Source organism: Pseudophryne corroboree, chromosome 9 (genome assembly GCF_028390025.1).
Source record: "Pseudophryne corroboree isolate aPseCor3 chromosome 9, aPseCor3.hap2, whole genome shotgun sequence".
Classification (NCBI taxonomy): Eukaryota; Metazoa; Chordata; class Amphibia; order Anura; family Myobatrachidae; genus Pseudophryne; species Pseudophryne corroboree.
Genome location: NC_086452.1, coordinates 354,306,383 through 354,320,472, shown reverse-complemented (window position 1 = coordinate 354,320,472; position 14,090 = coordinate 354,306,383). Strand labels below are relative to the sequence as shown.

Genomic DNA, 14,090 nt, shown 5'->3' with positions numbered 1-14,090 from the left:
AATTGTATCTCTGTTTTTAACTGGTTTTTTTCAAACATAACATGCAGAAACAACAGTAATATACAGGTCTCATATGCAACATGTACTAAAATTAACAATTCATACTAACAAGTAGAGAATTTTTAGTACTGTATACCCTTCCTCCATAGAGCGGGATACAGGGAGACTCACCACACTTCCATATCCAACAAATACGCTCGCAAGACGCTGAGTGGATTCAGACGCTACTGGTGTACACTGCCGTTCTGATAACTGATGCAAGACACGGACGCTCACTAACGGACACGGACGCTCAGTGAAATGCCACGTGTATGCAGACGCTATGGCCTGCGACTCGGTCCGGCAATCTAGTGTACACAACCGCAGCGTCTAAGCTGCGACCGAGCACCCTCGTGGTAGCGTCTGAGACGGAAGTGAGGTCATTCAGTTCATGGAAGGGAGACGCGCGGAAACTGGTCATGAACTTGGGGGAGGGGCGGCCAGGAGAGCGTCTGAATCCCCGTTGACTTAAACTCTAAGGATTGCGGCCTCTTCCTAGTCCTGGCGCCTATGATCCCTACAGCGTAGCGCTGTCGCACCTGAGAGTGTTCGGCGCATCAACAGACTGTTTGTAGTCTCCACCAATACAGTGTAGCTGTGTCCGGAACCCCTAGTAAGAGGAAATCCATAGACTTACCTTCTCCCCATGCTCCGGCCACAGCCTTTTTACGTCCGCTGGACCTGCTAGAACATCCGACACAGACGCCCGTCGAGACAGAACTGTACCGAGAAGGTAAGCGTTGTTGCGACCCGGTGGGGAGTTGTTGGAGCGACTCTTTCTAGTATGCGTTTAAGACACTATTAAGAAAAGTCACTCAAAAAAACATAGTAAGACTATAAAAATAAAATAATAAAAGCTTCAGGCTGCTTTATTAACAGCAGCCCTGTGACCATGGTCCGGCTCCTGCCGCACCAAACAAAAAACGGATTTGACCGAGTCAGTGGGCGGGATTATATGGGGAACCCCCGATGCATCCTGGGAGGCAAGAAAGCTTGTGACCGTTTGGTGCCATTTCCGCTGTCGCTCCGGCATATCCCAATGTTATCCTGTGGATAACCTGTGGACCCAGCCAGAGAAATACCCCATCTTCATCGGATGAAGTATCCGAAATATGAGTGGATTGTGAGGAAGAAATGGCCCGCTTAGATGACCCTGTGGTCCTAGGAGGGCGAGGGTCAGCCTTTTGTTTAACTAAAGACTGATTTAACTGCTGTAACTGAGTAGACAGAGTATCCACCCATGGTGGATTTACAACAGGGACAATATGTGATTGTAAAGGCACAGGAGGTACCACAGGGGGCGCAAGTCTCGTTACTAGCGTAGTCAGTAAATTGGAAAAAGCAGCCCAAGGTGGGTCTTGGTGTGCCAATGGTGCTGCAGGCTGACCGAGGGGTACAGAACCCCCAGTACCTGGACCCTCAGCTGGAATGTTTTCCTCAGATAAATCCGTGGCGTCAGTACTGCATGACGCAGGATCAGCCACCCTGTGACGCAGACATTATTGGAAAATGTAGCCCTAGGGCGTAACAGTACAATATAGCCAGACACAGTACCTGCCAAAAAACTCCTGTGAAGTGTGATTGAAAATGCAGATCACAAACAGAGGATTTAAGTGGTATATGGTGACTGAAATACACAGAGAAAAATACCAAACAGTATATCCTGTGAAATACTAAAATATAAGACCCTGATGCACTTAGCCCCCTTCAGGGTACAGAATATATGTATAGCAATATGTGTGAAATACACGGAATAAGAACCACACGGCAGCTATAGGCACACGCAGTCACATGTACAATGCAGGAATTATTACACACAACAATAAAACTGCACTGGACTAGCAATACTAAGTAAAGCTATGTATGTATACAGATATAACAATGCACAGAAAACACTGGATGTATATCACAGAATACTTGTACTAAATATTCCTGTAGGTATGCACTTGTTCTTAACTAACACTGTCTAAATGACATGTAAAATACTTAAGTGTCCTGTAAGTGCACAGCGCTGATAAGGCAGGCGGCTTTACAGAGGAGACAGTGCCCAGTGGTCCCAGAATTAGCGCAGCTCTGTGTAATGGTGCCAAAACGCAGGGAGTGAGTGAGGGAGAGAGAAAGAGATACAGCTCCAGGGCAGGAACATCTGCTGTAGATGGGGGAGGAGCTACAGGTCAGCGCCCTTTCCCCTATGCTGGACTTCACCACCAGGTATTATGGAGCCTATGGAAAGCGGACTTTAGTAAATCCGACCTGTGCTCCTTGCCCTGCTGGATATAGTGGGGTCCCTGTATGGCCACAGTGTCCACACCCGCGGCGTGGTCCGTCCCCGGAGACCATGTCCTGGATCGCAATTTCGGCGGGTCCTGCCTGGGGGACCCTCTTACCTCCTCCGTTAACGTGCGGCCACGCGATCCTGGAGAGCAGAGGCGTGTGTGTGCCTGATGACACCGGAGCACCTCCGCTGTAAGTATCCGGCAACCAGGGCACGGGTGTATACAGCGCCGCTGGGGGAGGTGAGGGAGCAGCAGCACGATATGTCAGAACGACATATAGCACCAAGTGCCTGTGCTGCGACCCTTGAAGTCTTCTTTCTTCAGAAAAGCTCTCTTCAGGGCTGCCTAGCGCAGCCCTCCCTGTTAGCTGCCTGCACTGCAGGCACTAACTTACAAACTGAGCTCCAGTGCCTGGAGGCGGGGATATAGAGGAGGTGGTGCAGTGCATCCTGGGAACAGTCAAAGCTTTAGCCTGTTGGTGCCTCGGATCAAGATCCAACTCTACACCCTGATGTTATTCCCTGTGGAATACCAGTGTACCCCGCTGCAGAAAGATTTTTTTACCTTTTAAAAGCCGTAAGTGTGGCAGGTAAGCTTTAAACAAGGTAAGCACATTTTCCCCTATGAGACAGCAGTAGCCAGGTCCATAAAAAATCTATTTGAAAGGACTTCCGGTGAAATGGGGTCCTGTGGAGTGGGCCGCAAGCTTACATGCATTGTACAATTCATAAACCAAAACCCCATTGTTTATTCAAATGTATACTAAAGCATTAAAGTGAATGAAGCTGCTAAGGAGAGTGCAGGGTTCTCTGTATATGTATATTTGAGTTAGGGGGTCACAGCCCACCGCACCCCAACCTCCTGGGAATGGCGAGTGCAGTGGATCCCCGTATGTATGTATGTATGTATGTATGTATGTATATATATATATATATACATATATATATTTATATTGTATGTATGTATTTATTATGTATGTATGTATGTATGTATGTATGTATGTATGTATATATTTATATATATATATATATATATATATATATATATATATATATATATACACATACATACACATATATAGCGCGACTGCAGCAGGTATCAGAGATGTTTGCTGCGGCCTTTGCCTTTAGTGCCATGACAATAGCAGGAGGTGGGGCCAATACCAGATCAGCTTTAAGCCCATCGGCACACTGGTTTCTCTGTGTAGGGAAACAGATGCAGTTATGGTCCCCAACAGTGCAGACCCCACAATTCAAGGTGAAGACTGGTAACTTTCCAGTGTGCACAATAAAGTGACAGAACTAGCTTTTAAATACAGATGAAGTACACAGAATAAGCACATCTGTAAAGTGTGCAAGTTAGGACTTGTATATAAATATAAGCCTAGTTGGGGAGCTTACTATCAACTAGAAAGCTAATGTTCTGTTATCTACCCCGTAACCCCTTATAATCCCATAAACCCTCTTGCAAAGGTGAAACGTTCTTTAAAGTGTCAAATCTGTGGTTCACAAACTGTACAGCAACTTGGAGGAATGATTGAGCTTGGCATCTAATGCTACTGGTGGGATCCAGACTGAGAATAACAGAAAGTAATGGTGATATAGGTAGACACAATCTGTGATTGCTCATAGTCTGGCCAGGGAGATGACAAAGCCATCTGCAGTATATATGTGCGGTATCCGGACTCCAGGTCGACAGCACAAAGGTCGACACACTTTAGGTCGACGCCAATTGGTCGACACACATTAGGTCGACAGGGTCAAAAGGTCGACAGGAACAAGGTCGACATGGAAAAAGGTCAACGTGAGTTTTTCACGATTTTTTTCTTTTTTTGAACCTTTTCATACTTAACGATCCACGTGGACTACGATTGGAACGGTAAAGTGTGCCGAGCGAAGCGGAGCGGAGCGAAGGCACCATGCCCGAAGCATGGCGAGCGAAGCATGGCGAGCGAAGCGAGCCATGCGAGGGGACGCGGTGCACTAATTCGGGTTCCCGGTCACTCTACGAAGAAAACGACACCAAAAAAACATAAAAAACTCATGTCGACCTTTTTCCATGTTGACTTTGTTGTTGTCGACCTTTTGACCCTGTCGACCTTTTGACCCTGTCGACCTAATGTGTGTCGACCAACTGACGTCGACCTAAAGTGTGTCGACCTTTGTGCTGTCGACCCTGAGTCCCAGACCCATATGTGCATGCCCACAGCAATGTTTAACCTTAAAGTCCCTTAAAAAAAACACAATATAATGATAATGTCATGTGATCACAAGTGTACATAGACAATAACAGTGGTAAGATACCATCTCTTTTTATCTCCCTCCCCTTCCCCCATTCCCACTTACCAGAGCCTCCACTCAGCATGGACCCGCCATAAATATCCAATGCCAGCTGGGAATACGCATAGCCAAACGCAATAATAATCAGGCCAATCAGGGTCACCAGTTTCAGCAGTGACTGCAGGACTTCGGAAGCGGCAGAGATCTCGTCCTTTTGGAAACACAAAAAGTGATGTTGAACATAACCTTCCAGTTAGACAAGTCCATCTCATCTTCAGTCACTTACTAGCCCTGCTACTAGAGTTATAGATATGTCACTACATATTCATTTAAATTCCAATTAAAGTGTCAAATCTGTGGTTCACAAACTGTACAGCTAGAACACAATCGGAATTTTTTCTGTACATTACGCCAACAAAACGTATTTGTTATCAAACATAACAGACCTTTAACTAACATGCCTGCTGGGAATGGGAGATACACTGGCACTTACCTTTCTTTGGCTCCCAACATTTTTCCCTCTCTCCAGGACCTTGGAGAAGTACACATAGAAGCTCTCTTCTATGGGCAGGAAGATGAAGCGTGCCACCAGCGAGCCCAAGTTATTTATAATATCATAAACCCCTGTGGAACAGCAGCAGATTAGAGAGGTGTGAGGGCCGCATCCAAGAAGTCTCCAGTGTAAAATGTTATTAAAATCCCTAAACCCTATCAACAGCTCTCATTCCAAAACACTGCGATTTCTTTATTGTGTTGCAATCCATAGAACCAACACAATAAACAGTCCTTTTCCATGGCAATGGCGTCACACTTACCCTGATCTCCAAATGACAGTACATTTAGGAAGGTCATCACATAGCGTTCACCTGCGTGACGGACACAGAAAGATTCCATTGTAAGATATAACCATCCTATATTAAAACTCAATTAGCTTTTACCCCACTATTCCCAAAAGCGGACACCGCAGACATCTTGTATAAACCAGCAAACAACGGGCCTAATGCAGAGATGTATACAGAGCACACAGCCGCTGTGTGTTTGTATGCAGAGGCTGTGTGATAATATGCTAATGACACAGGAGGAGTCTTGTGTAAAAGATACGGCTTCTACCAGCTTCTGTGATTAGCTGCTGCATCTGAGGATGCAGCATCGGATCATCTGCGTGAACAAGGTCATCTCAGTAGCCCTCAGGTTACGCCCTTTTTGTCTGGGACACTGCCTGTCGCACCCCTCGCTGTACCCCCAAACAGCCACAGCTGCAGGGTCCAGGGCACTGCAAGCAATCTCACAGACTGAGAGCTGCACATGTGCAGTATGGCTTCTACGCATGTGCAGATCTCACACCATCAGAGCTATACCGTACGTAAGCCATCAGGTTGGCCTACATCTCTGAATTATTTAGGTCCTATATTTGCTTAGCACAACTATAACGCATTACTAAATAACCATATTATGTAAATTTACTAAATAGTCTTCAGACTCAGAGGATGATGCTGAGTCACACACAGTGGCGGGCTACAGCTCCATCCAAAGTGTGCAGGGGGGAGCTGGCCAGGACATATAAACATCCATGTAACATATGTCCTGACTTCCTCCTCCGGGAATCAGTAGCCACCACAGCAGCATGGAACACACTGCTCAGCCTGTCAATCGTCATTTAGCAAGCCCCCAGACTCCTGTGAAACCAGCCAATGGGAGTCCGGGGGAGGGCTTAATGACAATTGACAGCCTGTGCAGTGTTTTTCATGCTGTGGCGACTGCTGATTCCCAGGGAAGGTGCCAGGCCATATGTTACATACAACTTCACATGTATGTTCACATGTCCTGGTCAGCTCCACCCTGCACACTTTGGATGGCGCTGCAGCAAAGGGGCACAAGCCACCGCTGGTCACACATAATAGAGCTGCAATTCCAGATGCCTACTGCGATTGTAACTCCTATGCAACTTTCTGCCTGTATTCCAAGTCCTGCCCATCTATGCCATTGCTCTGCCCCCAGCTGTCATTACTACTAACCACATTTACCGTATTTGCCGGCGTATAAGACGACTGGGCGTATAAGACGACCCCCAACATTTCCACTCAAAATATAGAGTTTGTTATATACTCGCCGTATAAGACTACCCCCTTCCACACACCAAATAAAACGTAAAAGAACATCAGATTTGTGACATACTGTATATTATGACCTGATAAGAGATTTGGATAGGGAGTATTTATCAAGGTATGCATAAGAAGGGGGGAGGGGGCGAGGAGAAAGTTGTAAAATGTATAAAAGTATACCCCTGTGTGCATTTAGTGTTACCGGTTTCACATGAGTGCCATTAGTATTAGTGCCATTACAGTACCTGTCATTGTCACCATTGTACGGCCACAACGCGACTGCAGCGCCTCCGGCCAGTCCCTGCATCTCCCTGTAATTGGCACTAGTGACCCGCCGCGGCCGCACTGGATATCGCACGATACTGGATGGTGAGTAGAATGAGGTGGGCGGGCATCGGGAGACCACTATGGCAGCTATGTCTATCCCAACTGAAGTGCACCCGGCGTATAAGACGACCCCCCCACTTGGAGGCATGTTTTTCAGGGCAAAAAAGTAGTCTTATACGCCAGCAAATACTGTACCTACAGAAGATGTCGTCCAGTTACCACCCAGTAACACCCATTCAGCCATCAGTGAGAAGTGACTAAGATGACTCACTTATAGCTGCTCTAAGTGGCGTATATATCTTTTGGTGAAATTTGCAGGATTCGAACTGGCATGTGACTCAGAATCAGGCACACGGTGTATATTGGGTCATAGGTACGGAGATGGTAAAAAGCAAGGTTGTGCTCTGCCTTATATAAAAGGTACACATTCACCTTCTGTAAGGATCTGCTTCAGAAACGACTGCTTAAAGAAGCTCCATGCTAGCCAGGCCTGTTTCCAATCCAGGAAGTCCTGTTAAATAAATACAGCAAGCAAAACGAGACATGAGACTGGCCTTTGGGTGCGCTAACACAAAAGGAACTATTCCCCAGAAAGCTGGGCTACAAAGACTTATTCTGAGAACTTTTAATTGGGCATTCAATCTTGAACTAAATCTATTCTTATATAAAGTAAAAATTCCGGGCCCCAGAATGTATGGCATATCCTATATAATAAAAGGCTAACGCTGCACCTCACCTCTATGAGGGAAATTCAAGTGTTTTGTATCCCGGATGGCGCCCAACTGAGCAATGCAACTGTTGCTCCATTCGGCCGCGCACAGTCGCTGGTGCTGACATTAATGTTATATTGTTCTGTCAGACTGGTAACTAGTACAATAATAATACAGCAAAAAATCCATTAAAGATTTATCAAAGTTGGTCGTGTCCATCCCCCGATTTTCCTTCCAAGCTGCTACACAAACAGCCTAATCATTTCTTGTTTTTCATTTGAGCATGATATTAAGGGCCTGGTGCTAAGTCACATGAAGATGCGGCACAAGCGATTGCAGCCCTGCTATGCTAAAATACACTCCCCCATAGGCGGGGATTAGTTGATCGCAGCAGCAGCAAAAAGTTGCTGGCTGCGATCAACTCAGAATGACCACCATTGGCGTTGCTGCAGTTACCTTGACTCAGCAACAGGGCCAAACACCTGCCAAGCAGCAATATTGTAATGGATTAATGCAGCTTCCAGTCTATGGATTTGGGTACCTGAGATGCAGAGTATCGGGGCAAAAATTCCATCATGCTGCGGACAGGGAAAGATTTCTTCTTTGCTTCCTCAGAGCCCAGGAACGTTGCGAAGTACAGTATGTAACACAGGGCAAGCAGGCTGGTGTACAGGATCTGCGTCACACAAAGCCAGTTTGAGGGAAGACATTAGAAACACTTACAATAGCTGCCCAGTATGAAAATAACAAAATGGACGATCTAATAAATGATAAATTAAACAAATTGAATTTTAAGATTCAGCAGGGTGACTGCAAAATAACAGTATATGGATGGATAAAAATTCCTATAACCTGTATCCTTGTAATGGACAGAAGTGATATCACTTGGGTTGGCTCATTGTGAACATTCTGTATTATGGCCCTCATTCAGAGTTGTTCGCTCGCTAGCCGCTTTTCGCAGCAGTGCACACGCTAAGCCGCCGCCCTCTGGGAGTGAATCTTAGCTTAGCAGAATTGCGAACGAAGTATTCGCAATATTGCGAAAAGATTTTTCTTTGCAGTTTCTGAGTAGCTTGAGACTTACTCTTCCAGTGCGATCAGTTCAGTGCTTGTCGTTCCTGGTTTGACGTCACAAACACACCCAGCGTTTGCCCAGACACTCCCCCGTTTCTCCAGCCACTCCCGCGTTTTTCCCAGAAACGGCAGCGTTTTTTCACACACTCCCATAAAACGGACAGTTTCCGCCCAGAAACACCCACTTCCTGTCAATCACACTACGATCACCAGAACGAAGAAAAAACTTAATGCCGTGAGTAAAATACCAAACTTCTTAGCAAATTTACTTGACGCAGCCGCAGTGCGAACATTGCGCATGCGCAGTTAGCGGAAAATCGCACCGATGCGAAGGAAAAGAACGAGCGAACAACTCGGAATGAGGGCCTATATAAGGTATATCTCATCACCTGGATACATAGGACATCTCATCAAAGGAATGTGCTTTCTTGCAAATAGAAAGTTGTGTACTGTAAGGAATAGTTGGCCTGATTCATGTTTGTAAGTAAAGCAAAAAAAGCACGTAACTGTGTCTGGAACAACCCATGTTGCCATCCATGCAAGGGAAGCAAATACATTTATATTATTTTTGTGCAGGGTAAATACTGTCTGCCTTTGCATGTAGCCCACATATGTTAGACAGCTTTATGTATACACAGCAATTTAGATTTCAGTTTGAACACACCCCACCCAAATCTAACTCTCTCTGCACATGTTACATCTGCCCCACCTGCACTGCACAGTTTTGCTCAGCTGATTGCTTTTTTGCTATATTTACAAACATGAATCATTCCCAATGGACCCTTCTTTTTTTAATTATATATTAAAATGAATATTGTATTGCATTTTCTAGGTCACAACATTTAATATTCTTCTACCTATTACTAATTCTATACAATAGGAGATACAGACTTCCAATAGACATACCTGCTTTCACTCCTGATTTATGCAAGTGATCTGGGGCTTAGTCAGCCGGGGACTGGATGTCGAACCACTTACAATGAGTGTGGAAAGTGCAGATCAAGGCCGCGGTCTGGGTCTGGGTTCTCCTGATTTTCCAATCAGGAATAATGGCAGTCTTGCCAGTAGCATGCAGTGAGCAGATTGCTATTAGCAATAGAAGTGTCAGATCACCTGAAACGCTGTTGTGTTTCTATTTCAGTGATCTCTTTGTAGAATAGGTTAAAAGTATAGCAGACACAAAAGGACAGGGACCTGTGGCGCTACTTGATATCTAAAAATTCAATAACACTAGTGCATAGTATTTTATAACATGTTTATTCTGAGCAGCGTATTACATACTTGCCTACCTGACCCTCTCCATGAGGGAGAAATTCTCTGTTCCTGGACTTTCCTGGTAATGTATGATTGCCATCACCTGTGGTGAAACACCTTTCTTATCAATTAACTAGTTCACCACAGGTGATGGGAATCATACATTACCAGGAAAGTCCAGGAACAGAGCATTTTCTCCCTCATGGAGAGGGTCAGGTAGGCAAGTATGGCGTATTAAGACAATAAAAGATCGGTAGTTAAATAAGCATTATAAAAAAAGAGAGACGGCAGCGTCTCTGCATCAGGGTTGTGGCTTGGTAATCACCCCACAGCACCTGTCTACAATTGTTAGAACTCGCTATTGACACACTTAGTTGCTCTGCGCTAATTAGTATAGCGTACGAGTACCAGTAATGATGTCGGTATATGGCAGAGGGGTGGTGGATTTAAGAATTAGAACACATATCACAGGTTCATAAAGCCATATGTAAATCATTTAAAACACGTATGAATGTAGCAGTCACTTGACAATATATAATTGATATAGGTATATGTACAAGCAAAAGTCACTTAATAAAAATCTCCCATTGGGGAAGGGGGCCCTGTGTGTAGAGTCCAATGAGAGAGCGCGCGCTCTCTCTCCTTTTTGCGGCAAAGGGTTTTTTCCTCTGTGGGTCCAGATATTGTTAAAATAAGTCTCTTTAGGTCCGGTATTTAATGTAAGAGTCTTTCACTTACGTGTCTTCGTCCCGCTCGGGACTCCTGATGTTTCTCCTTGAGCGGCGTGTCAGAGCTTCTCCCCGGGATCGCGATGTTGCTGCAGGCGCCTGCAGTGCTTTTTCCTCGGTCCTCTCTGTGCTAATGGCCAGCGTTTTCCAGGGGATCGGGATCTCCGGGTTGGGGGCGGATGTGAGGGGGTGTGTCCAACGCATTTCACTCGGCTTCAGAATGGATACTTCATATATTCATCCCACTGGGGAATGTCAGGGCTCCGGTGCAGGGCTCCAGGGAACTTCCTTGAGGGAGGCAGGGACATGTTCCCTGGAGCCCTACCTATCTTTTATTGTCTTAATACGCTGCTCAGAATAAACATGTTATAAAATACTATGCACTAGATTTATTGAATTTTTAGATATCAAGTAGCGCCACAGGTCCCTGTCCTTTTGTGTCTGCTATTGCTATATCAAGGAATACTTGAAAAGAATTCCTCTTAGATACCTAGGCTGCACTGGTATAACCCATCCCACACAGACAAACTCTAACTGGAGGGAGCGCAGACCACACCCCCACCTGTACAAAACCTAGGTTAAAAGTATAGTCTGACAGACCAGCAGAAATATAAGAAGACAAGCTATTGGTTCCTATGTACAGTACATTACATAAGCGTGTCATTGCTTTCAGTGATGTCAGTGCATCAGACATTTGAAGCGCTCATATGCAGTGTAGCAATAGGAGCAGTGCGCTACAAAGGAACCCTGGGGTATTTAGCTGATAAACCCTGGAAGTCATGTATTTGGAGGATAAAAGACGTGTGTTGTACCTGCAGTGATCCTCTCCCCTGCAGTCTGGTGCAGCTGAAAGTATGTCAGTGATCAACCAGAGCACCTGTGAAGAACTACCTTGTGAAAACAGGTGTGTCTCTTGCTTGTCAGTCTGGGAGAAGGAATATAAGAAATAAAAGGCTATCTGGGCTGTTTACAGTGGGAAAGTGGTCAGGTGACTAGGGTGTAGATCTCTGTTACTGATCTGCGGTCATCCTGACACAATAAACAGTACTGGACAAGTCCTGATTCAGTGCTTCCACTACACAGGTTCTTTGTCATAGTAAGTAACTAGCACTTTTGCAGTATTGAGGAAAACTCTAGCAAAGCAAAGTGCTGGTAACAGATTAAAACCTGTAAAAATGCTTCAGACCATGAATTCTGTTAACTGCTGTTATTAGACTCCAAGTGGGACCCAACTAATGGTACTGCTCCATAGATGCATGTAGTGCACATTTGTAGGGAACAAAGTTCTCACATCCAACTCATTTCCATGGTATGCAGGTTGGTAGCCCATAAGGAGCAGATGAACTTCATATTGTTTTTCATTTGTATAATTGTCTAATAATTCAGATACCCTTGCTCTTAAAATAAGAATTATTATTATTTCTATAACTGTATGAAGTTTGTATGTTCTTTCCGTGTTTGTGAGGGTTCCCACTGGTGCTCCGGTTTCTTCCCACAATATAAAAAACATACTGGCAAATTTATTGGCTTCTGACAAAAATGACGCCCAGTGTGTGTGTGTGTCCAGATGATAGGAAATATAGTTGTATACGCCACTGGTACTGATGCAAATGACTATTCTCTGAAAAGCGTTGCATAATAAGTACGCATTATAACGGTTAATAATTATCAAACTATACATGTAACATTCTGAACAGAAAATCACACAGCTCTGCATAGCTGCATAGGGGCCTAAAAGTCATGGGATGGACCAATAGTTTTTGCTGTATCCTTGTCTCACTAAGCAAGAAGAAATTGTCGAAACATAAATGCCATTTACAGGGAAGTTACAATGCCCTTTGTAAGATTATCTAGGCTGGATCAAGTAAATCTGATGGTCTTGTCAAGAGAAACTGTTGCTTACACAAATTACGTATGTCTTACCTGAGCCAGTGAAAAGATGAGGAGGCCCCAGTGAGGGTGAAGGATTACCAGGATAATGGTTATGGAGCAACGCAGAATTATTGCAAGACTCTCAGCAATCACCTACACACAACAACATTGGAGAGAAGATATACTCATAGGCCACACTTACTGTAAGGCAGTTAAGTCTTTATTACCTAAATGTATTAATCAATAACTCTAATGTGTGTATTTTAAAAATAAAACACTAACATACAGGTATGTACTCTGCCCTCCCCAAATATGCAATAGACTGGGTAAGTGACCCACAGTTGGATTTGGCAGGTAAAGCATGGACTAGGATCTTTCAGAGCAAGTTACTCTGTGATTGAGACCCAATTTAAGGTCCTCTCACGTTGGTAGCAATGTCCAATTACTGTAGCTAAGATGCTTCCCGTGGTGCCAGACAGATGCTGGCGTTGAAATGCAGAGGTCGGCTCCTCACTACATATACGCCGGGACTGTCGACTCCTGCGCATCTTTTGGGATAGAGCAGTATCTACTACTAGGACAATAGTGGGTGTAGAGGTCCCTTCTACTCCCTCTTTCTGGCTCTTGAACTCTTATAGGCCCTACACACTGGCCGATCTGCCGCCGAGCTGCCCGACGGTGGATACGGCCGACGGGCGACCCGGCGGCGGAGGGGCAGTGACGGGGGGAGTAAAGTTTCTTCACTCCCCCCGTCACCTGGCTGCACTGAAGTGCAGGCAAATATGGACGAGATCGTCCATATTTGCCTGCATGTACAGCCGACGGGGGACCAGCGATGAACGAGTGCAGGCCCGCGCATCGTTCATCGCTGGAGCCTCCACACTGCACGATATGAACGTTATCTCGTTCATTAATGAACGAGATCGTTCATATCGTGCAGTCATGTCGGCCAGTGTGTAGGGCCCTTTACTCTGGCTCTCTACCTACAAAAAGTCCCTACTGAAGTTCCTCAATAGTGCTGTGAAAGCTGTAATCCCGATTCACTGCCGGTCTACATCGCCTCCCACCATCAAAGAAAGGCTTACTCATATTGATAAGTACTGGTCAATGGAGGATCTCCAAGTGACCACGGAGAAGATCTAGGACTTCACGACTACTTGGCACCCTTGGCTAGAATTTAAATCCTCACAATCATATCTTATGAATGTAACCAAAGTTTAAGTTTCCACATTTTCTCTCCCGTTTGACTGAGCTTTTACAGCTGCCATTGCAGGTGGACAGCATGTCTGTAATATCCTGTCTCTCTGTATTATAGGGCTTCCAATTCTTCCCACTTCCCCTCCTGTCCTGTATTCACAGTTTTTCTGTGATGTCTTTGTCGACCTAATTACTTGTTTTCTTTAAATGTCTTGTAAGGTTTACCTGATTT

General features: G+C 45.1%; 1 protein-coding gene across 1 annotated transcript in view; it reads right to left on the bottom strand.

Moving 5' to 3' along the window:
• RFT1 (RFT1 homolog) overlaps positions 1-14,090 on the bottom strand; it is an 87,348-nt gene that overhangs the window by 20,995 nt on the left and 52,263 nt on the right. The window contains exons 5-10 of the mRNA XM_063940692.1: positions 12,713-12,814; positions 8,275-8,409; positions 7,456-7,534; positions 5,410-5,460; positions 5,088-5,218; positions 4,661-4,805 (exon numbers count right to left, since the gene is read on the bottom strand). Coding sequence (XP_063796762.1) covers positions 4,661-4,805; positions 5,088-5,218; positions 5,410-5,460; positions 7,456-7,534; positions 8,275-8,409; positions 12,713-12,814 — 643 coding nt within the window. The remainder of the gene's footprint in view (positions 1-4,660; positions 4,806-5,087; positions 5,219-5,409; positions 5,461-7,455; positions 7,535-8,274; positions 8,410-12,712; positions 12,815-14,090) is intronic.